The sequence below is a fragment of the Dipodomys spectabilis genome, unplaced genomic scaffold (genome assembly GCF_019054845.1).
Source record: "Dipodomys spectabilis isolate Male_0828 unplaced genomic scaffold, ASM1905484v1 ptg000132l, whole genome shotgun sequence".
NCBI lineage: Eukaryota > Metazoa > Chordata > Mammalia > Rodentia > Heteromyidae > Dipodomys > Dipodomys spectabilis.
Window position 1 is genome coordinate 1,476,228 of NW_024870809.1, and position 25,809 is coordinate 1,502,036.

Genomic DNA, 25,809 nt, shown 5'->3' on the forward strand with positions numbered 1-25,809 from the left:
GTTTGTGTTGAAGGTAGTCACAAGTCACAGTTGGGCAGAAATCAAGGTCCAAGGGGATATTATTAGCAGGATATGATAATGCAACTAGGATTTCAGGCTAATATCCTAAACAATAGGATATTACAATTCATAAGCATGAATGAAGTTTGGACTCAATCATAGGCACACTCATTCCAGATCTTATCCATTGTTGGGAAGGGAAACATTAATACACTTCCAAGATTATTTTTATTGGCTCAGACTGGGTAGTTCTATCTGTAGACTTTCAGTACTTGTGGAGTAATTGTTATTTCCTTAGAAGAGCCTCTGTGTTATTTTCATCATTGTTTCCAGTTTGGTGAAGTGTCGGCTTCCAAGGAATAAGATGTAGTTTCTCAACTTTGTGGAAGTGTTAAGAGTTCATTGCTGTGTGTAATGTCATGTCAGAGTTCTCCTTCTTGTATTTTGAAGTTATTACAGGTTATATAAATCAGTAAGGCTGGAGGTGAGAGAGATTTACAAAGTGTTCTTGCAGGGCTTCTTTTACTGGTGAGCTAGGTTGTCTGTGCTGGGGCTTCGAGAACGTTTGGCAAGGCAATCTTCTGTGAAATGACCCGCCTGGCTACAGTAAAGACACAACTGAGTTTCTTGCTGGCGGGCTCTTTTGGCTGGAGTGAGAAGCCTATGGCCTCCTCGAAGTTGTGTATGCTCTTCTTTGGATGGTAAAACTGTAGGTCTGGAGAGGGATTTGTGATAGATCAGGGAAGGCAACTCTGGGACCTGTGTTTCTAACTGTAGGAGCTCTGGCTTGTCATATTTCTTATCCAACTGAATGCACTGAGTGATCAAGTCTGGGAGATTGTTCATCATATCTGTTATACTGTTTTCAACTTGGATAGGGCCAGCCAATCCTTCTTGAAATTGATTACTCTGATTGGTATTGGTCACATTACAGTTCACCTTTAGGGTAAAGCTCTGGAAAGTACCAGCATCCTTCTGAGAGGAGTTGTTCTCTTTGTCAGCGTCAGCAAAGATCAGAGGGTTCATTTCTTGCTGCATGGGTTCATCAAATGACTTATGGAACTCAAGAACAAAGTTCTCATATTGCTGTAGGACAGCACTATGTTCAGACCTAGATATGATACCACACCTTTGAACCTGGTGAGGTGGGACATCACAAAAATGCTTGACCTCAGCATCTTCTGTAGGATTAGGACATTTGAGAGGTGACAAATAGGTAGTCACTTGAGCCAGAAACCCTGAGAGATTAGAAGATTCACTATGAAACTCAGTATGATGTTCCAGTGAGTAGGGTATGGATGTCACTGCAGTAGTCACAGGAGGCATGACTTGGCTCTTCAGAGTAGGATTATCCTCTGCTAGATGTTGCATGTGTTGCTGCATCATCACATTATCTCCCCAAGGAAAGGAAGGCTCTACCTGCAAGGTAGGTGGTGATTCTGTACACTTCTCCATTGTTACTTCTGGAATCACGTGTGCCTAAACAGAACTACAGTGCCAGTTCTGAAGACCAATGGGTAAACAGGTTTGCTCTGTGGTAAAAAAGGCAGTGTCATGTGCAGGTAGCCAAAGCTGTTAGCTATGAAAAGTCACTAGGGGCTGCTGAAAGCCGAGCTGGAGAAATGCCAGAAATTGTCATCCACAACTCAAAGTTTCTTCTTCTTCATGGAGAATGTCAATGTTCTGCACATTTAGAAGAAATATGTTACCTTATAACATTAGTACTTGGAATTAAAACTATATATATATATATATATATATATATATGTATATATAATACAATAGTCAGTATTTTTCTCCTCCCTGTCTTTCCTTCTAATGTTAGCAACAAATGGACCTCATACTAACCTTCATTCTAAAACTGCTTTTATTTTTATCAGTGCCAATGAATTTTATAATCCAAATTGATCTTAAAGATCATCCATGCCCAAATTGTAATTTCACAGATGAGAAAACAAGAGACTCAGAGAAGCAAAGTTGTTTGTTCAAGATCCCTTAGCTAGTTAATATCAGATCTGGTATATTCTTTAGAGATGCTACCCAAAATAGCACTTCCTCAAGGATCACGAATAGCTTATTTGTATTTACTGTTTGAACGTGGTAATAGTTCATGTTCCTGACTACTCAAACATGATCTGAGAACAAGGAACATTAGCTTTCCAGGGGGGTTGTTAGAAATATTCATAATCCCAGGTCCCATCCGCAACTGAACAAATAACTTTTCACACTTTTACACAATTCTCAAGGTGATTATAATGTTCATTGAAGTTTGAGAAACACTGCTGTAGAGAGCACTTAGTCCTGATTAGAATAATTACCTTCTGAACTTCATTTTCAGTACACAAATCTATCCTGTATTGCTGGGGGAAGGAGAATGTCTGATCATTGAAATTGTAAATAATTCATTTATTTCTCTAGCTATCTGGTCTCCAAGATCATATATTTGTTACTATAGAAATGATTAAGATATCACAGGAGAGATAAGGAGGTAAGATTGAGAACCTTACAAACAAGAACTGCATATTCTTAAACGTATTAGAATTTTATACGTTTAAGATTATGCAGTTCTTGTTCCTCTCACTACCCTTTCTTGTGTAGTATACTATTTAAATATATTAAAATTAGTCACTTTGGGGAGAGGAAGGGGAATCACAGAAATAATGGGACAAAAGGTGAATCAAATTAGCAGTGATTCTCAGTAAAGACTATGTTAGAAATGAACTTTACAACTTGAATGGTGGGAAGGAAGTCAGGAGGGGAAAAAGTGGGAGAAAATGAAGGAGGAGATGACACTGTTCAGAAAGAAAGGTATTCATTACCTGACGTGTAACTGTAACCCCTCTGTACATCACCTTTACCATAAAATTTAAATTTAAAATAAAATAAAATAAGTCATTTGGGGAAAACTATGTATCATCGAATCTTTTAAAATAGCACTTGTGGATTTAGCACTCAGGAGGCTGAGGCAAAAGATCACAGGTTCAAGGGAAGAATTATCAATGTAGTAAGACCCTGCTAATAAATACATAAAAATTAAGTATTAGTTGTTTCCCTAGGTTTCATCAGATAGCTCCTCCTCTTTAGGTCTACAGAAAAAATATTAGAAGACTGAGACAATATTAGATTGAGGGCTAGAAATTGATTTTTAAAAACCCAGTACCACTTGATTTTTAAGAACTCAGGTGACAGTTTCTTTATCTAATGAAGAACACTATCATGACAATCATGTCAGATAGGTCCTCTGAGTGGCAAAAATTATAAGATTGATTCCAAAATTCTTCAAATGCATCTGAGCAATCTCCAAATGGTTAGATTTTTGTGCTTATCACACATTTCCAAATTAGGGAGGAACTATCATATCCTCCTTTCCATCCATCACCCTTCTCATCTCCTAATGGATCTTCCCAACATCTTTTACTTTCCACCATCCCATTCATTAATTCATTCTTGCCATCCCAGCTAGGTACCAACTAGTAATATGATAGCAAGGTATTAGTTAATAATGGTTAAAGATTGCATTTTCTCAGGTCAATTACTTTTTACTCAGAATTTAATGTGCATAAAAATTAATTTAGCTCCTAAAATAAGAACTAGGTTAGACAAAACAAATATCATACTCTCTCAGACATGTGCACTGTAAACTCTAAAAAAGAATGAATGGAATAAATACAAACCGAAAGGGCTATTTGGATGTTGCAACTAGTAGAAGGGGGAAAAGTCAAAGGATAGAGTGACAAGGGGGAAATATGACTGAAGTTTTTCATGGACATGTACAAAAGTAGAACGAAGAAACAAACTTCTTTAAAAGGGAATAAAGGTTAAAAAAAAAGTAATAGAAAAGGTGAAATTGAGCAAAGTACATTATATGCATGTATTACAATGAAATTTCTTTGAAATATTAATATATGCTAATACAACAAAGAGAGAGAGGAGGAAAAGAATCAGTTCAGTTCCAATTGCTAGCAATTGTGATGTGATCATTTGATTTGTGATATTCATGGTTCTTGTGCAAACACTACAACAAAGAATGAAAGCTACTAGGTGTGACACAGAGACATAGGAATAGGAATCTGGTCCTCAAATAACACAGAGTAAAGGTATCCTATTCTACACAGGCATCAATCCCACAGTGGGTTTTCATTGTCCTTCACAATTCCTTATCTTTCTCAGGCAGTAAAATGCAAGAGTGAAGCATAGAGATTCTAGAGTCAAACAGAGCTGGATCCAATTCTTACCCTCACAGAAATTTTTGTGACAGTACACAAGTTATTTCATCCCTTTGGGAATCAGTTTGTGAACTTTCAATGTAAATGCTATAATATCTCACTCATAGTCCTTGTGATGATTAAATGAAACACAAAAGATTCTCACAACTTTAGGCAAATGGCAAGGGCTCAGTAAGGGTTATTTATTGGTATTCTAGATCCATAATCAGTTATCTGTGCTTTAGAATTTTATTTTTTTTTCAATTTTAGAAAAGCAATACAGAGTATTGCTGTTTATTATATAACACTTCCAGCAGTGTAAGGGGAATCATCCAACAATTAAGCCATTAAAATTTCTGCAGGAAAAAAATCTGAATATTCATACTAAAGGGTTATCCCCTAAAATCATGTCAATTCAGATCAAAATTTGCTGCCAAATGGGTTTTGGCACTAAATTAATGAAAAAAGCTCTATTTTACAAAGCTTTTTAATTTGAGAATTGAAATAAAGGATTGTAAACCTACTGAAATTTCTGCCCTCAGAAGTTGCAGCTCTTTGTTAAGGTCTCCTGTTCCTTAGAGAATTATGTTTTCAAGGTGTCAGGGAATTTAATTTTCTTAATTATGTAGCACTGATGAAACACATGCTGAAATGATAAGCATTAACTCAAATGCAAATCATACAATGCCACTGTTTTCAGCGGCATTTCTTAATGCTTTGGGGGAAAATCTAGCTTACTGTATCATTTTGAGAAATTGCTCTACCTTTAGAAGTTAGGCATCTTGTATTGAGTTGTCCCCACAGGATTCTGGGACAAAGCCTATCAGCCTGGAAGATATACCACTGAAAAGGTACAGCAGGAATTGGAAATGTACAGGCTTAAGGTATCATACTGATGAGATTGTCAGAAATCTGACATCAAACTTAGTAAGTTTAACCCTTTGCTTAATAGAAACGTGTTTCAATTACAAAAACAGCAGCAACAAATGTGTTTAATATACTGTAGCATGTCATTCTGGTGTTTGGCTTTCAGTTAGGATTGAAGCCACAGTTAGTCTCTGTAGATACAAAACTACCCCATTCGGAAGTCATCTGTAAACACTTTGGCTGGAGGGTCCTGCTATAGTTTGGATCTATAATGTTCCTCCAAGGATCATGTGTTAAATTATTGGTCCTCAGCCTGGTACCATTGAAAAGTGGTAGAAACCTTTAAGAGATTGCCTAGTAATAGGTCTCTGTCACTGCAGGAAAGCTCTCAAAGGGGTATTGGGATCAACTTCTTTTTCTCTCTTCTTGTTTTCTGACTTCCATGAGATGAAGAGCTTATTTCACTATGTGCTTCTTGCAGAATTGAAGTCAATCTGATGATGAATGGAAACCTTCAAAACTGTGATCTTTCCTCTTTTGAGCTGATTATTTAAGGTACTTCGTTACAATAATAGAGACCTGACTAATTCAGGCCTGCAATGCTATAGTTTTATGAAAACTTTGTGATTGTACAGTACTTTAATTTCAAGACACTTCATAATTCATTGGAAGAGGACATATGACCAGGGATCATGCCACCAATCAGTATTCGCATTTCTCACTCTTGAGCTTCAGATCATATAAGGAATACTGTGGCCACAAAGATAAATGGAGACATAAATTCTTCTTCAAGGGTGATCAGAAAGACATAGTATTTGGACAACTTTTCAGGAGAGGTGGTTATCAACTTTGTTCTACCACCATTCAGAATGACAACCTTGGGCCTCAGTTTCTTTATCTGTACTGAAAATTTTTTGTGTTTATCAAAATTTTCATAATCGAAAATTATGAGCCAAGACATCTAGCAAGAGACAGAGGAAGGGGATTTGCATAGGTATTCCAGGTGATACTGAATTAAAACAATTCTTTAGATTTGAAAATGGGAATATTGAGGGTTGACGACATAGAGTTCTGACACTTTACAGAAGTTCTTAACTTTCAGGATAACACCAGATCTCTTCAGTGTTTAACATACAGATTCTTGGTTTTCACTCATGAAGAGTATAATTTGATGGGTCTAAGTTGAGATTCTGTAATCTACTTTTTTTTTTTTTGGTTCCTGACCTGGGGATTAAAGTCAGTCTCTAGAAGCTGTGGATGACATTTTTTTCTCAAGGCTAATGTTCTATCTCTTGAGCCACAAAGCCACTTCAAGGCTTTTTTGGTCTTAATTGGAGGTAAGAGTCTCATGGACTTTCCTGTCCAGGCTAGCTTTGAATCACAATCCTCTGATCTCAGCCTCTTGAGTAGATATTGCAGACATAATCCATGTGCACCTGACTTGTAACTCACATTTTAGAACAAGTTCTGCAGGTGGTGCCAATGAAGAAGCTTTCCTCAACAATACTTTTGAGGATCGCTAGGTTGATCACTGTTTAAAAAAAGGAGTAGGAAACAATGTTCGACAAGACCTGTACTCATTACCTTACTTATGTAACTGTAACCCCTCTGTACAACACATTTACAATAAAATAAAATAAAAAAGGAATTAGCTATAATTTTAAGGACAAAAAAGTACTTGTCTCCAAAATAGTCCCTGAGTTACATGGTATGTGGATTGTCTTTTTCTGAAGCTCTGCTTCTAAAATACCATCACTCTCCTAAACACTGAGCTGGTACAATCCTGGTTTGAGATATTTAGCTGAATTGGAGGCAAGAGAGAGAAATTAACAATTGAGCTGGCCTTGCTTATTCCAGAATGTTGTATCATTGTGCTACTCTCAGCTTGTCAATAAAGTAGAAAGAGTCCATATATACCCATACCAAAAATATAGCAGCTCAGACATGCAGTCACAGCTCAAGTGGTATGGTGCCTTCATACAAAGCATGAGTACACGAACTCAATCTCAAACATATACAAATCTAGCAGAGGCCAGTTTGGACATTGTCTTGACTCAGCCAGAATTTCCACTAATATTCTTTCTTCCTTCTAGCTCAGCTAGACCCACAGTCTAAGTCACTTGTTGAAATTGTCATGAATGTTCTGACTCATTACTTGGTTTGTGTCTAACATGCTTTAATTGTACTAAGGATCCATACTTATTCCTATCAGCATTCCTTCTGCTTGGGTTTCACTATCAATATGTACAGAGATTTAAAACTTACAAAACACTTTTATATTCAATATTTCATTCCACATGAGGTAATGTTTCTGTTTTCCAACTCAAAAGATAAACAAGCTACTGAGATGATAAGTCAAAGTTGATGAGCAAGAAAAAATTTGATATATGATAAACTGTCTCTCGAAAGGACTATCAAGTAGCTTGTTTATTCTCATAGACAGGATGGAGGTATATAGAGATGCAGTTGGGAGGGTGGGGATAGAGATGTGATGACTATTTTAATGAAGTCAGCTATGAGTTTTTCATTATTGGAGTAATTAAAGTGCTAGGATTCTTTCCAGGTGGGAAGCTAGAAGATGGGCTTCCAAGAATTAGTTAAGGAGACATCATAAAAATGGTGTAGTCCTTGCAAACCCAGAGATTCTATAACTTACTAAAGAAGTAGTTTTTACTGGCTATTTATTAGTGGTTTTGAATCTGGAATCTAGCTCTCAGAACTGACCCCTCCCACTGTGCACATACCTATAGTCCTTATTCCTGGAGGAGACTTAGTGGCTAAGATACAGCAGGCCTTGTTTTCCAATTTGAAAAAACTTAGTTTGATTTCTATGTCCCCAATCCTCCCATCATTTCAAACAGTGCATGTTGTTACAAGTAAACAATTAGAAGAGTGGAAAAATTCTGATCTCCAGATCCCAAATAGTCATAAAATGAGCCCTTTAAAATTGAAATGAAGTCTTCTGCATTCATGCTCTCTGCTCTCTCTTTCATCTTTAATTCATTAAGTGCAATTCACTTAGTGTTGAATAGCACTTGCAACTGATGAGTTTCTAGGTACTTGCAATACTTGGGCATCCTGCTGCCTTAAGGTAGAGTAAGCTTAATACAGGCAACTTAGTAGATGTTACTTTTTATTACAAGAAGTATCCCCAAAGTCTCAACTTCACAAAGGAACTTGAGGTTCAGGAAATAGAAAACTATTTCAGTCATGTTTTTGACCCTCTGTGCTAAAGTCTAATTCAAACTCTTCTTAGACTTTCTATCCTCTCTAAATATTGATTCGGAGAGAATAAGGAATGTAAGGATTACATCCTTTGGAAGACATCTGGTAATTGGTGCTCTAATGTCATTCCACAATTGGCAACATCCCAAACATATCTAGAACTATTTATGTGCTCTAAGAATTTTTCTATTGTTTATCTCTGCCATAAACTGTGAAGAAGACAAGGTATGCATTCAACAGTACCTCCAACATATAAAAAGCTGCTTAAAGACATACAGTTTATGTTAGAGTTGGGACTAGAATTCTCAAAACTGGAGTACGGCTAATACAAATATGCCCTAGAAGGAACTTGAAATAGAGGGAGGAAAAAACCTAACACGTTAGAGTATAGTTGGCTTTTAAAAATAGTGTGAATTTAAAACCCAACATTGAGGGCAAGCTACTACCCTGAACCTTAGTTTCCCCATCTATAAAATCTGTATTGCAAAAAACTATGTGTATTTATATATAGCTGAGATAGAACATGTAAAGTCTCTGGCATTCAACAGACACCAACAATAAAAACCCTTATTACCATTATATTTTCTGCAGACTCTGGAAGGTTTCCAACCAAATGTCGTTGCCACTAGCTCCAGTTTCCATCTGGAGATTCATGTTCTTATAGAAAGGCAACTCTATACAGTCTCTGGGTTTGGAGCAAGTGAAGTAAAGTAAGTTATTTAAGATATTACCTGTCCTAGTATTCATCCTTCATAATACTCATTTACACTTAAATTTTAAATCCCTGTTTCTTCTGTGAATCTCTAGAGCTTAAAACATTTACTGTGCATATACTCATTCTTGAAATTATAACATTTATCCATGGTAATCATAGTTAGAAGTAGATATTAGCAGATGTGCTTTTATTGCCCCATTCTTGGAATATATCTTCTTTTCTTCTATCCTAATGTAAGGGGAAAACCGAGCCCTGCTCTAGTGAATTTCTGTACAGTTTCATATGACAATTGTATGAATTAACCAGATAAAAATATGTAGAAGATTGGAAGCAATGGGACCAATAATCAGGAGGGAGATGTCCCAACTATGGACTTACTTCAGCGATGTGTGCTGAAACAGTGGCAAGAAATGATAAATGCTTTTGAACGTGTGAGGGTCTTTTCTGATAAATGGTTAATTTAGTCTATGACCACCCATCCCCTCCCTATGCAGTTTTAGAAGATTCACATTGTCTCAGGCCCTTAGTCAATATTATCTAGCAGATTTGGAAAGAAAATAAATGTAAAACTACTTACACAAGAATTATTTTAAGATATGATACATTCAACCTTGTTTAAATGAAAGTGGGAAAGTTACTTACCTCTCATGTACTGTGCTTCATACATTGATGGGCCACAAAGTGGGGAAGATTCTGGGGGATGTGGAAAGATAAGGTAGAAATTGGTGGGATTCTTTATTAGTTCAAGCAAAAGCAACAATCCTAGCTCTATATCCTTATGACTAGATGCATCCCTTTTAATTTGCTCTTAACAGTCTGACCTGAGTCACAAACAAAATTGTAGAGCTTTGGTTTGTACCTACTGTAGGCCAGGTAAACATGGCCACATTACTTCCTCTAACCTTCAGTTCATCTTCATAAGAAGGAGCCAATAATATCTATCACAGAAGGTTTCTAATTTTATTTAATAAATTTTTAGCGAGTATGACTACTTTGTGCCAGGCATTGTGCTGTTGGGCATTAGGAAATAGTAATGAGCCCTCATTAAGCATGGAAATTTTGGAATTATTGAGGCAATTCATGCCAACTGTTTTCTCAGCATGTTTATTACAATGCCACCCATTTGGTAAGGCATAGATGCTGACATATGAGCAGAGATGTAGGCTCTGGAGTTAGATCTGCATTTTAGTTCAAGTTTATCATGTTAACCTATGTAGTATCCATGAGAACTTAGACCATTTCTAAACATCATATGTCTACATTTCTTCACTTAAAAGCCAACAATGACATAACTTTTTATAATCTTGAATTATTCCAAGTCTTCTCCCCTCTAAGGGCTAACAACTCAGGACAAAATCAGGTCTACAAGGATCAGAGTTCTTAAAGTTAAATCTTTCAAGGAAAATATCCTCAAGCAAGATGAAATTTCTAGAGGACAATGGAAAATAAATGGAAGAGCTATTGTTATAATGGCCAATAACTGATGACATTCTAGGTATAGATACTGTAGATAAAGATATAGGTGACAAGGAAATAGCTATCTTCACATCTATCATAGGTGAGAAAACACTGTTACTATATTTACAACCTTAGATTAGAGCTGACTCAAAATACTTGCATTGCAAATCCCTTCTGACTTAATCCCAAGACCATGCAATAACCCAGACCTCATTTTTCTCATCTTACTTATAAGTCATATTTTCAAAAAGCTTAGCTCTTTATATTCAATTGTAATTCTATGTCTTTGATGACCTCTGAATTCATGATAGGAATGCAGTAGAACCTGATTAAATAAGAAAGCTGATGTAAAAATAATTGTCCTTTTTTGGAAATACTAGGAAAAACTAGGGATACAGGTGGACCCATTGCAACAATGAGACATACAAGTCATTATGTTGAAAAACGAACTTTACAACATTGGTGGGGGGGAGGTTCAGGTGGGGGGAGGGGAGAGTATGGGAAGGGATGGGAAGGGGAAACAAAGAGGAGGCAATAATTCTTGATAAGAAATGTACTCGTTATCTTGCCCATGTAATTGTAACTCCTCTGTACGGTATTCTCACACACACAAAAAAGTAGAAAGTCTTGACAGTAGGTTAGACCATGCAGAAGATTGAATCTCTGGGACTGAAGACAGCCTAGACATACAGTGAAAGAGCATTCAGGTATTCAAGCAAATCCAAGAAATATGATAGATCAATTCAACATTTAAAAGACACCATCAGAAGAACTAATTTAAGGCTAATGGGGAAAAAGAAGGGCCTAGAGACATAGTGAAGGGTCTAGGAAATTTATTTAACAGGATCCTAGCATAGACCTCCCCAAACATGCAAAAAGATAGGCCCATTCAGATACAAGAAGCCTTTAGAACCCCAAATAGACCAGACCAAAACAGGTCATACTGCTATCACATTGTAATCCACACAGGATCAATTGAGACTAAGGAAAGGAACCTTAATGCTGTCAGGGAGAAAGATCAGTCACCTATAAAGGGAAACCAATCATAGAAGTTCAGATTTCACAGCAGAAAAAATGAAAGCAAGAAGAGACTGGAATGATATATGCCACACAAGAAAAATAGAAACAATATATCTCCATCAAACCAGCCATATAAAAAATACTTAAAGATGTCCTACACATATAAAACCAACAAGAGTATAATGAAGGCCAAGAAACCATCCCTCAAAATAGAATCCAAGAATCATAGGAATAACCCAGTTGGCACAGCCCCCAAGAAGGTGGATAACATGGCAGGACCTACCAAACACCTCTCAGTCCTAACTCTCAATATTAATGGGATTAACTCTCCAATTAAGTGACATAGATTGTCTAGTTGGATCAAAAAGCAAGATCCCTCTATCTACTGCCTTCAAGACACACACCTTGCCCACAAAAACAAAAATATTCTGAAAGTGAAAGGTTGGAATAATATCTACCAAGCAAACAGCCCCTAAAGAACTGGGAGTTGCAAACTTAATATCCAATAAAATAGAGTCCAAATTAAAATGAGCAAGAAGAGATAAACAAGGACATTACATATGAATTAAGGTCTTTCTCCTTCAAGAGAATGTTACAATTCTAAATATCTATTCACCAAATAACGGAGCACCCAAATTTATCCAAGAAACACTACTTCCTCTCAGATCTTACATAGATCCAAAGATATTAATTTTTGGAGAATTTAGTATACCACTAGCCCCACTAGATAGGTCAATCCAGCAAAAACACAACAGAGAAACCTCAGATCTAAACAACTGCATAGACCAACTAGACTTAACAGGCATCTACCAAATATTTCAGCCAGCAACATCAGAATACATGTTCTATGTGATTTTTCAATCTCTTTTGTATGTTCTTCCCCCATGGTATAACCCCTGTTTTCACTGCATTTGATTCGGGTGCCCTGCATCTTGTATATACATTTTTATAATCTGGGGAGGGGAAGGGAAATAACAAAATGCTGAAATAAGGATACAGGTTGACCAGTGTAACAATGAGATATACAAGATACTATGTTGAAAATGAACTTCACAACTTCGGGTGGTAGAGATGGAGGAGTTGGGGAGGTAGGGAGGGGAGGGAAGGGATGGTAGGAGAAAAACAAAGGAGGCGATAAAAATGCTTTACATGAGCATGTAACTGTAACCCCTCTGTACAACATCTTTACAAGAAAAGTATATATTAAAAAAATTTGCCTTTCTTACTAGGCACCAGTGTGGATAACTCTGCAATCCTGTTACTTAGGTTTATGAAATCTGGAGGCTCATGATTGAAGTGTAGCTCGGGCCAAAGAGTTTGCTAGAATTCATCTCCTAAATAACCAGCAAATAGTAAGGATTAGAAGTATAGCATTTGAGAAGAGTGCCAGCCTACCTAACCCCCACCAAAAAAAAAACACTTTTGTGTGGACATAATTTATATACAATAAAATTAAATAATGAGTAATATACAGTTAATGAATTTTTGTGAATTCATGCATCTACATAACCTCTACCATATTGAAGATGCACATTATTGCTATCATTTCCCAAATTTGGTTATTTTCTTTTGTAGTAAATATCCTAATCTTTTATCCAGGCTACTTCATATCTATTTTCTCTTCATGTAGCTTTTTTCCCTAATCATTTAACACAAATAGAATCATATAATGTATGACCTTTTTGTGTGGCTTCTTCAACTTATATATATTTCAATTTTCACTCCCTTTTATTTTCCAAAATATCCCATTGTGTGAGAATATTTCATCATTTCCATGGGCATTTGGGTTATTTCAAGATCAAGACCATTACAAATAAAGTTACTACCAACATTTGTGCATAATTCTGTGTATATATCAATGCTTCCTTTTTTCTAGATTCATTGAGGTAAAATTGTTACATAGAATTATATTTAGAACTGGTAGCCAGCGGCTCATGCCTATAATCCTAGCTACTCTGGAGGCTGAGATGTGAGGACCATAGTCCAAATGCAGCACTGGCAGGAAAGTCCATGAGACTCCTATATCCTACTAAGCACCAAAAACATCAGAAGTGAAGCTGTGGTTCAAGTGGTAGAGCATCAGCCTTGAGCAAAAATGCTCAAGGACAGTGTCCAGGCTCTGAATCCAAACCTCAGGACTGGCACTCATACACATAAAAAAGACATATTTAAAGTTTTAATGTATACACATGATGCTTTAATATACACATTCATAGTGAAGTGATTGTAACAATCATTTGTCTTTATTAACTACCTAGGATTAGAGCAGTTATCAGTGCATTATTAATTTTATAGATACTACAATACATTTCACAGAGTGGCTGTGAGAATTTTCAATTCTCATCAACAGTTTATGAATGTTAACAACATACAGCTTTGCTAAAATTTAGCATTTTCAGACTTTTACATTTGCTTTTATGTATTTATATAGCAGGTCCTTAAGGGCTCTTCCCAGTATGGACTGCTCAGAATAATCCTATCCTCTTTTCTTTTAAAAAATGTTGTAAAAAATGAGATGAAATGCTTCACTGGAGGGAGGTAGATACCAGGAAAATTGTCTTTATATGTCCAGTGAACCTTCACAGAGAGAATAAAGCAGTTTAATTCTATGAACAACAAATATCAATATTATAGAACATAAAAGAAAGTAGATTTGGAAGTCCTGTTAAAGAACTTCTGAAACTTTAGAACTGCCTCACCATAGAGTGAGCATCCGGAGCTCTCTGTCAGTACAGATAGGGTGAACATTTCTTTGGGAAGTTTTGAAGTAGGTTCATACACCAGATGAAGGTTGTATGAATGTCTTCAAATATTTCTATGACACTGTAAAGTAGATAATATAAAATTATTTAACTCCTGATTTTTCTGTATTCTCTGCTTTCATCTGACTTCTGGATGATCTCCAATCTCTAATGTTCAAGTACCATAAATGACTAGAAAACTATGCTCACTGGAGTAAATTGAAAGTTTCCCTTGCCCAGAGTGTCAAAGGTAAAGTACATTTTCTATGTAAGAAGCTCTTGCTGACAAGGCAAGAGTGAGTAAAAAAGATATTTTGGCTAGGATTTCCTACCTGTCATCCCTCACATTAGATACAGAATCCACCTGCTCGATACAAAGTAGATCTTGAGGAAAGTCAATGAGAAAAATCAGTTTCCAAATATGGATTTCAAAGCAGGGCAACAGATGAAGACTAACAAACTCTTTCTCAGCTTGTTTTTCACATCCATATAGAAGACCTGACTATCAAAAATTGTCCATCTGCCAACCCTTTTTCTATCCAACACACTCCAGTCCTGATATGGTACTGTATGTTTTCAGAACTGACAGCTTTTTTTAATATATCCATCAAGACTGATGTATCTTTAATTCATCTTCACACTTTAAGTGCCTGTTAGGCTGTCAAGTGTTCCTATCTTCTGTAAGAATGTATCTTGTAAAACATACTGGTTATTACCTGCTACCAGGCCTCAGGGATTCAGTCTACGGGGAGGTCTTACAGAACTATGGCAGAGAAGCTTATCCCTAGACCATATGATTTCCATTTTTATTTTAAAAAAAACAAGAAGATGAAAGTATACCTGGAAATGTTCTTTCATAGAAAGAAATCGTTATCCTTATGCATGGTTAAAACACCAGACATCTATTAAAAAATAAAGTGAGAGAAGGAGTGGGTTAGGAGGGATGGGTGACAATGTTATCAGACACTTTTTATTCATATACTGTTTTGTAGAATGAAAACGTCTTCGTACAACCACTAAAAATAATTTTAAAAATTAAAAAATAACACCAGACATCAGATGAGTTTGAATCAATTTATAATGGAGGCAGTACACTAGACTAGGTCTTCGCAAGTGCATTTGTCATTGTTAATAACAGGGTATTCAGGATACCGTGTTCCTTTTTTACTTTGTTCTGCTCAAATAATTTTAGTCATCCTAGTATGCAAATGTATTTTCTATGTGGATTTACAGATATTTTTGAATACCTAGAAGAACTATCAAACATAAGGACAGTAATATCTCAAAACATGAAGTTCTCTTGTTTTAGCTTATTCCAAGAACATGATTAAGACTCAGAGAAATTGATTGATTCAATCATTCTTAGAAAAAGGAATATAATTCTTAATGCTTTGTAACATCCATCTCTGGTCCCAGAGATTCCACATCATCAGCAGTGGTAGAAAGCATAGTTTTGGCTAATATATTCAGGTTTGGCCATCATTATCTAGGGTAAAGGAATAGCCATTATCTTTCCCAAGAACATGGAGTACTCTGGCACCAAGAGTATATTCTAGTTTCCTAAACATTCTACTTTTGATTAGTAGAATAGGTGTGGAATTAATCTCGTGCAAGTCCCCAAGGTCTTATCAATAGTGGCTCAAAAACCAGGGGGAGGCACTGGGGATATAGCTCAGTGGCAGAGCATCCCATGATGCCTTGGATTATATCCACCCAAAGTATATAAGAAGGTATGTAAATAAATAAATAAATGTATGGTATAATTTCCTAACTCTAACATCTCTGTACAACACTTTGACAATAAAATTAATGTTTTTTTTAAAAAAAGGTTTGATATGTAAATCAATGTTATAGTGTGTGTTTATCACATACAAAATCTTGGGGTCAATTACAACACCAAAAAAAATAAAAAATAGAGTGAGCTGAGTATTACTAATTTGAGTTATAATCAGAACTCTGACATACTGAAGACAGCTGGTAGACTTTCTTCCTATTTCTCAGCTCCATATGAGCAGTGGCTTCTGCAGAGTTGATTATTTTAAAGCTTGCCGTCTTCCATGATTCCCTTCTCCATTTCTCTATGGTTTGTATGTGGCTTATGCCTCAAAATGTATGGATTGAAAACTTAGTCCTTATTGTGGTGATGTTGAGATTACCTATAAGAGGTGGCCTTCAGTGTAAAAGTAATTAGGTCTTTGCAGACATTGCCAATAAACAGCTTTCCTTTAATAAAGTATACTACCTCAGGTTTTTGTTATATGAAATTAAATGGACATATACAAGAAATGATTAATTTTACTGGGATTAGGACCTATCCTCCTACATAAAATGGATTTTCAATTCAATTTAATGGTTTGGCTACTCTGGTCCTCTCAGCAGATTGGGTGGGAAGAAATTCCTGCTCATAGTTCATCATAACATAAATCTATATATTGACACCTCATGAAATATTTAGGATCCAAGATTATAACCTAAAATCAACTGTTGCTCATAAAGATGAATAGGAGCTTTGCAGAGACAAAAGTCCTCTTTGAACAGTGGTAACAATAGAAGCACAATTGCTGAAGTCCTATGGCCTTTTTTATGAGCTTATGGAATGGACTAAGCCCACACTAAGCCCAACAACTATGTTAGATATGGATTGATTTTTTAAAAAGGCAATATATAACAATATAACAACCATCACCATTACTACTACAACCACTTAATTTTATTTATTTATTTACTGACTTTTTAAATTTTTGTCAGTCGTTAGGCTTGAACTCTGGGCCTGGGCACTGTCCCTCAGCTCTTCAGCTCAAGACTAGCACTTTACAACTTGAGCCACAGAGCCACTTCCAGTTTTCTGGTGGTTTATTGGAGATAAGAGTCTCACAGACTTTCCTGCCCAGGCTAGCTTTGAAATGGGATCCTCAGATATCTGCCTCCTGAGTAGCTAGGATTACAGGCATGAGCCACCGGTGCCTGGCTACTACCACTTAATTATGGACCGATTATTTCAGGCTTATCATTACTTCTTTTGAATCTTTAGCTTGATTATGAAAACAACCCTATGAAATAATTTTTATCTTCATTTTATTTAAGAAGAAATTGATTCCAAAATGTTCATTTGATGTCCCAAGACCATGCAATGAGTAAGTGGCAAAGGTAAGTTCCATCTGACTCAGAAGCCATAAAGTTAATAAATTATTTGGACTGCCTGATAGAAATAATAAATCAATAGGCTAGGACAAATATTAACTTCTCAATTTGTGGGGTCCTTTCAGTTGCTAATTTATTCTCTGCTGCTTCTTGCTAATGTGGTGGAATCTTTAAGAGGTGAGGCTTAACAGAAGGTCATGAAGTCATGGGATCTTCCTTATGAATGCATTCATCCTGTTATCAGGAAGTGTGTTGACTTTCACAGGATTTAGTTTTTATTAGAGTAGATTATTACAAAGTAAGGGCATTCTATCATACTTGGTCTTTTTTGCACAGATCCATTTCTTTTTTCTTCTTTTCTGCTTGTTGTATCCTTCATCAGAACACTGGTGCCATGGTACTTGATATTTCCAGCTGGAAAAATGTAAGCCAACTAAATCTCTACAAGTATTCACTCCCAAATGCTTTGTTAGAAAGCACATAACAAGTTATGGCATTTTCTCTACAGCTCTCTGTCCATTGTTTTCTACTTTAATTTTTCTTATATATACCCTAACACAAAATTATAAAAATTTTGGATTTTGGTTGCCTGAGATAAAAGCCTGAGCAGAAGCAAATGATCAATATAAATAGGTGTGTGTGTGTGTGTGTGTGTGTGTGTGTGTGTGTGTTGTTTGGACTTAGTTAATTTTGAGGATTTTTCTGTGAAATATATTCATCATTTCCAGTGGAAATTTACTCCAGAAACCCCATGATCTAAAAAAGTTTAACTAGCCTCCTCTCACAATTGAAGGAAAAGTAACTTATCAGTGGTTGTGAAGCAATATTGTTGTTATTCTAGGTATTCTATTGATTTGTATAATGCACACATAGAAAAAAACACCGTCATATTTCTTTCTTCAGAAACTGTTTTGTGTTCATGAGACAGTGGGTATTTTATCAGACGTATTGCTTTTTCCTAAAACAACAGGATTGAGTCTTGAACTCCCATGTCCACAGTTGAGGAGTTAAGAAACTGTCATTTGCAGTTATTGAAATTAGTTTTTCATTGTAACATGGAGGTTCAAGGCTCTAACTTTTTCAATAATCTATGTCTCTCAGTCCTAACCATTCTATTCTTTTATATCTTTTCCTTAAATATCTCTAGCTTTGACAAAGAGAAAATTTGATGAAGTTCATTAAGAAGAATCTTCTGGTGTGTTATTTATGATAAAATGATATGCAAAATAATAAACTATTTGAACATGATCATCTGATAAGTAGATTCTTCAAAGAGGGAAAATGAGAAACAAAGTATTTATGTTTATAGCTAATAATTCAATAAATGATTTCAATACAAAAAAGCTTGAAGACATTTTAAATCTTTATGCTTTGTCAACTGTTTTTAAGATAATATCAGTTGACTCATGTTGGATTTTTTTTCTAGCTCCCTTGTCATCCTGAATTTTCTTCACCCTCCTTCCTGTCACCTTCTGAACTTTACAATTCCACCTCCACTTTTCATACTGCAAATGAGCTCCAATACAAGGGAATCCAATTACTGGACGTATGTCATGAGGGCATTTTTTTTTAGCAATCATTTATTTCCATTTTATTTTCTTACAAAGCCTTTTCCTACAATGAAAAAATTCTCTCTGGAGAATGTAATGCTATTTATACAGAACTCTCAAGAAGATTAGAATAGTATTTTTACAAAAGTTGTAATACATTCACCTAGAGGCTCCACAAATGTGGACCTTTTTCCTTTTGAAACCAAGTGATGGAGCATACAGCTAACATTCAATTTGAGTGTGTTCTGGAAAATAACTCAAAATATCTGAAGAAAGCGGATATGGAATTATGATAGACAGTATTGGTGGTGGCCTGATAAGAGTGTAGCTTTACCCAAGGGCTGAGTAAACTGGTGCATAAAAGTTCCATAATAATGCTATTGTATCCAGAAGATAGAAATATGTTCCTAAATTTCTAAGCTTTACTACTGGTTCTAAACCAACAAAATACAAAATCTCCTAAAATATATGGGAAAAGTATGATCCAATGAGGGAAAACAACTGTCCTATAAATTAGAAAAACAAACAAGAAGATAGAGAACATTCTAGCTCATCAGAATAGAAAAGTATGAACAGAAACTTCAGCAGGAGCCAATGCTTGGGTAGTAAAGATTGAGTTATAATTGCAAAATTTTTTAAGGTTCAGTGCAGACAACTAAGAGTTGAAAGCTTTGGGGTCACTCAGTGTCTTAGAAGTACCTCTAAATTTTTATTATGTTTCTGAGAGCTCTTACAGGTTCTCAGAGTTAATATTGGGGATTTTTTTTTGTAATTATGGTAGGAATGTACAAGGATGGATAAAAGTAATTGTACATAGAATTGTATTGCTAAGAAATTACAAATAAAAACAAAAATGAAATACTACTCCATGCCTGCAAAGGTGGTTAATATTCAGAACACTTAGCTATGCTGTAATGAATGGTTGTGCTAGTGGCTTTAGTGGGGCCTGGTTTGTGGTCAATTGGATAAATGCCCAGGAGTGAGAGTGCTGGGTCATAGGGAAGCTCTATATTTAGTCTTTTTTCCATATATATTTTTATTGTAAAAATACTGTACAGAGTGTTAGAGCTACATGAGTATGATAATGAGTACATTTCCTATCAAGCATTGTTACCACCTCTTTTGTTTTTCCCCTACCATCCCTTCCCTCCCCACCTCCCCAACTCCTCCCTCCCCACCCAGAAATTGTAAAGTTTTTTTCAACAGTGTCTTGTACATCTCATTGTTACAATGGATGAACCTATATCCTTATTTAAGCATTTTGTTATATCACTTCCCGTCCCCAAATTATAAAAATGTATATACAAGATGCAGGACATTGGAATCAGATACAGTGAAAACAGGGGTTATACCATGGGGGAAGAACATACAAAAGAAACAAAAGAATCACACAGTGCATTAGTATGTTGAAAACAATAGTTAAAAAAAACATGTCTATAACAAGCAAAAAAGGTCAAAACTTCGTGCATATGACCGTATAAGATGATGTTAAGTGAAATGAACCCCAAGACAAGGACACAATATGTTTATTCTTTTAAGGAACCGCCATACTGCCTTTGAGAGTGGCTGAACAAGTTTAAATTCCCACACACCATTGTAGTAGCATTCTTTTTTGGCCACATCCCTATCAGCATATGTTACTCTGTTAGAGTTCCTAAGGTGGCATCCTTGACAGCATTTGTTCTTTGTTTTCTTGATAATGGCCATTCTTACAGGAGGTGAAGTGGAATCTCAATGTTGTTTTGATTTGCATTTCTTTTATAGCCAGAGATGTTGCAAATCACTTTGTATGTCTATTGACCATTCTTATTTCCTCTTCTGAGCAATCTATCTTTAAGTCTTTAAACCATTTGTTAATTGGGTTGTTGGTTCTTTGAGGATTTGTTTTCGAGAGGTATAATTTCTTAAATTTTTTTAATTGTAAAGATACTGTACAGAGAGGTTACAGTAACATGAGTTAGGTAATGAGTACATTTGCTATCGAGCATTGTTACACCCTCCTTTGTTTATCCTCTACCACCCCTTCCCTCGCCACCTCCCAAACTCCTCCCTCCCATCCCCCTCAAGTTGTAAAGTTCGCTTTCAACATAGTATCTTGTATGTCTCATTGTTACAATGAGTCAACCTGTATCCTTGTTTCAGCATTTTGTTATTTCCCTTCCCCTTCCCAAATTAGAAAATTGTATATACAAGATGTAGGGCACCAGAAAGAAATACAGTGACAACAGGCATTATACCAAAGGGTGAAGAACATATCAAAGAAACAAAAAATCACATAGTACATTAAAAACAACAGCAAGAAAGAATAATCCTCTTGTGCTCATATCTTGGTGCTCATTTTGCTTAGCATCATCTTATATGGACATATGCACATAATTTTTGACCTTTTCTGTTTGTCTGGTAAGGTTATCCTAGATATATACTAGTTAATGCAAATAAGGAAAACCATGGGACTTACGTTTTTTGGGTCTGGCTTTCTTCACTTAATATAATTGTTTCCAAATCTTTCCATTTCCTAACAAATAGGGTAGTGTCATTCTTTCTGAAGGAGGCATAGAATTCTATTGCATACACACACACACACACACACACACACACACACACACACACAAACACACACACACACACACACACATACATATATATATATATATATATATTTGATCCATTCTATACTGAGGGACATCTGGGTTGGTTCCATATCTTAGCTATGGTGAATAATGCTGCAGAAAACATAATTGTGGTAGTAGAGGGCTATAATTTTTTGAACTCTAAGTATATTTTAGATATGAGGACCTTGTCTGATGAATATTTAGTAAAGATCTTCTCCCATTCTGTGGGCTTTCTATTTATCTTGCTAGCTATGTCCTTCAAACAAGATGCCCCTCACTGGGCAAATGGATCAGACATGACAAACTAAAAAAGACTCTAAACATTCACCCAGTGAGACCAAAGAAGGATATTCTTAGGAGATGATCATGAGGGCTTTATAACATCATATAATATAATATTTACATATTTAAATGAACTACAAGAAATAGAAACAAGAGGTTTTTATTTTACTTCTTGTGAGTTTATTTTTCTACTCCTTCCCCCTTTTGCCACTGTATTTGATTTTTGTACTGATTGTCTTATATGAAGGATTTTCTGTTTTAGAGAGGGGAAGGGGCAGCACAGAAATTTAACTTGCTAGCTATGTCCTTTGCCATGCAGAAACACTTTAGTTTGATGCAATCCCATTTATCCAGTCTTCTTTGATTTGTTGTAATTCCTGGCCTTAGAAAATTTTGATGCATGCCAAGGAGACCTAGTATTCCCTTATCCCTTCCTGTATCATTTTCATGGTATCTTGCCTTGCATTGGGGTCTTTGACCCATTTAGAATTGATTCTCTTGCAGAGTGATATATAAGGATGTAGTGTAGAGCCACTTTGAATGAAAATTTGACCATCTTCTAGAAAACTTCATACTCACTTACCATACGATTCAGGAATTTCCCTTCTTGATATTTACATAAAGGTGTTGATATGCTATGTCCATGAACAGTTGTCAAAGTTTTACCTATTATTGTCAAAATCATTACATCATTTACATTTACTAGATGATTGGATTAATATACTATAGTACATCCAGAAAATATAATATATAACACACTCCAAAGTAGCTAACGAAATGTCTGAAGAAAGCATACATGTATATTAAGTGAAAAAAAGACAATCTGAAAGACATTACTGTATGGTTTTAACAGACATTCCAGAGAGGCAAACCTAAGAAAACATTAAAAATGAGTTGTTGCCAAGGGATCATGATGGTGATGACTAGGTGACCACGAAGAATTTTGGAGCGGTGAAACTATTCCATACAATAATAAAATGGTGGATACATGTCATCATACACTTGTTAATATCCATAAAATGTTCAACACCAAAAGAGTTTCAATATACTATGGAGTTTGTGTGATAATAATATACTAATGTAGGCCAGCCAAGATGAAATATTCCTGAAGATTCCATCTCCATTGCATGAAACTGGGCAGAGTGGAGCACTCCTGCCATTCCAGTCATGACTAGAATATTACAGTAGGCAGATAACCACTCTGGCATATACTCAGAAGAGAAGTGAGATATTACCTTAAAAATAACTATAATGCAGGTATGTAATGTGGGCCAAGCAGGAGGTCAGTAGTCTAGCCAGTTCAAGGCCCTTAGGAAAGTTTGCAAAATCATCTCAGATATTGTCTGTTAAACTGAAGACTAGATTTAGAAATAGGGACTGGATATCCAGACTAGAAAAAGAAATCTGGGTAAAGAAAATATAAATGCAAGATTCTGAGAATTGTGATATCATATAAAATATAGACTAAGTAAACAGTTCAAAACTTAGACAATAAATTACTTAATAACTATTGTATTTATTGAAATAAGGTGTCAGTTGGTAGCCAGACTTGACTGAAACTTGTGATCTTCTACCTCACCCTTTTATATGCTAGGATTATGGACTGTGGACAATTGCCATATCACTTACCTAGTAACTGTACTGGTCTGAGTTGAATAAGAATATGAATTTAGAGAAAATAAGCCATATATAATATTTTCCAATTTTTGTTTCATTCATTAAAGATCATCTAAAAAAGAATTAATGAATGCCCCTGAGAAATACCTTTGTAGCAGCAGAAAAACTGAATGTTAGCATTTGAAAACTACTGAGAGACGCCATTAGGGTACTCTTAAGACCAAGTATTCATCAATAGATTTTAAGGACACAGGCTGGAGTATGCTGCTTTGCACTCATAAGCGAAATCCATTGACCAACTCCTGTTGCTGGTATTCTCATTTGATTGCCAAACACATGTTTAAGGGAAAATCCAATCCATTTTTCTATGATTGACATAAAATGTGGCTTTGTAAGTGTCAAAAACAAGAGAATCCCTCTCCCTTCTAAAACTCCCAACAAAATAAAACAACTTAAAAGCCTATAAATAATTGTCTAATCCGTATGAATCACACCTAATCCTATTCAGGCAAAATAACTGAACAACAATGACACAAAATGAAAATATAAAAAAAAATGAGTGAGCTACATAACATTTTCATTAGTTGGTGGCTAAATCATGTATGCTCACTACATACATGGGGAAGTTGATGCTCAGTGAGGGAGCTAGAAATAAGGTTGTAGATATAGGATTCTGAGGGAGAGTTTTACTTCATCTTTCCCTATTTGGATCCCTTTTATGTGTGCATCTTGTCTTATTGCTGTAGCTAGGCATTCTAATACTAAATTGAAGAGAAGTGGAGAGAGTGGACATCCTTGTCTTGTTCCTGAGTTAAGAGGAAACGGCTTTAGTTTTTCACCATTAAGTATAATGCTGGTTGTAGGTTTGTCATATACAGCCTGCACAGGGGCGGGGGGGGGGGCGGGGGAAGGGAGGGCTTGGGGGGGAAAGATGGGAAGGGATGGGAAGGGGAAACAAAGGAGGAGGCAACAATGTTTGATAAGAAATGTACTCACTACCTTGCCCATATAATTGTAACCCCTTTGTATGGTATTTTCACAATTACAAAAAAGACAATCCAAGTATAAAACCCAAAGAAAGAAAAAAAAAAGAAATAGGATTCTGAGCCAAGTTTGCCTTAGTTACAATAAAATACTTTTTAGCTAGATATCAGCTCACCCTTTACAGCATAGAAATTATGTGAACATTTTATAAGTAGACTATAAGCTCTTGGTTCATATTCAACATAATATTCTTAAGGCTATTGAAGCCTTAGATGAACAATAAGTGAGTGGGCAGGACAAATTTTATATTTTAAGCCCCTCTTAAATATACTTCATTCTTAGTTTATTTAATTTCCTTTTTTTCATTTTGATAAATATTATTTTATATCATCAGAGGCACAGAAGCATTGTACCTTTGTGTTCCTCCCTTAAGAGTACACTCTTTTGGTCTCACGATATGTCAATATGTAGAGTCCTGTATAATTTATTATGTCCCAGGTATTGATTTTCTGTTAATGAGAAATTGTGTATTGCTAGTAGATAAAAGATGACTAGGATAGCAGCAATGTAGGATAGGACCAGGTATGGAAGCCTCTGTTGTTGATTACAGTCATAGTCATCACTACATTTTCCTATCTATGATGTTCATTATATGCATATAAACCTGTGTACTCTGGGATACATGTAGCAAATATGTTTCATTCGTATGCCAAATCCAATCCATTTATATTGGCCTTCTGCCAGGCTACATCAAGTATGATTCTAAGGTTGATTCCAGACGTGAGTAATAATTCTGTGATTAATTTGCAATATTTGCTGTGGACACTGGAAACTAAGAATTTTCAACTCTTGAATGCACATGGACATCACATAAAATTATCAGATAATAATGACATTTTATAGAAGAGTTTTCTAAGTCAGTTTGTACTGAAAATGGATCAATACATTTTATAGAGAAGTTCTGGGCAACAATGCTGTTGTTACTTCTAGTTGAAGCTTTTGTTTCAATGAACTTTCAAATTTGGTTCTATAAACTTCATTCGGACCAGCTGATGTTCACATTTTGTGTAATCTTGACTTATTGTTTAGGCCTAATTTTTCTTCTTTCAGAGGATATTGATTTTTTTCTATAAAGTTCTTTTCAGCATGACCTAGATATACTTTTTAAAAGGAATATGCTTTGAATATGTCAGTCATTTTTTTCATCTGACATGCCATTTAAACTTTGGATTCATTTTGTTAGTCAAAATACTATTTGTTATTCTTCATATTCAATTGTAAACTCAGGGCCTGGGCACTGTCCCTGAGCTTTTTCATTCAAGGCTAAAACTCTACTATTTTAAGCCACAACACCGCTTCAGGTTTCATAGTGAATAATTAGAGATAAGAATC

The 25,809-nt window shown here is 35.6% G+C and overlaps 1 protein-coding gene across 1 annotated transcript; it reads right to left on the minus strand.

Moving 5' to 3' along the window:
- Positions 1-522: 522 nt before the first annotated feature.
- On the minus strand, positions 523-1,455 carry Rtl4 (retrotransposon Gag like 4). Its single transcript, XM_042690056.1, has one exon. The coding sequence runs from the start codon at positions 1,453-1,455 to the stop codon at positions 523-525; it is 933 nt and encodes a 310-aa protein (XP_042545990.1).
- Positions 1,456-25,809: the final 24,354 nt, after the last annotated feature.

What these genes read in the sequence shown, in the direction of transcription:
- Rtl4 (XM_042690056.1), bottom strand. Translation starts at nt 1,455, where the DNA reads ATGGAGAAGTGTACAGAATCACCACCTACCTTGCAGGTAGAGCCTTCC.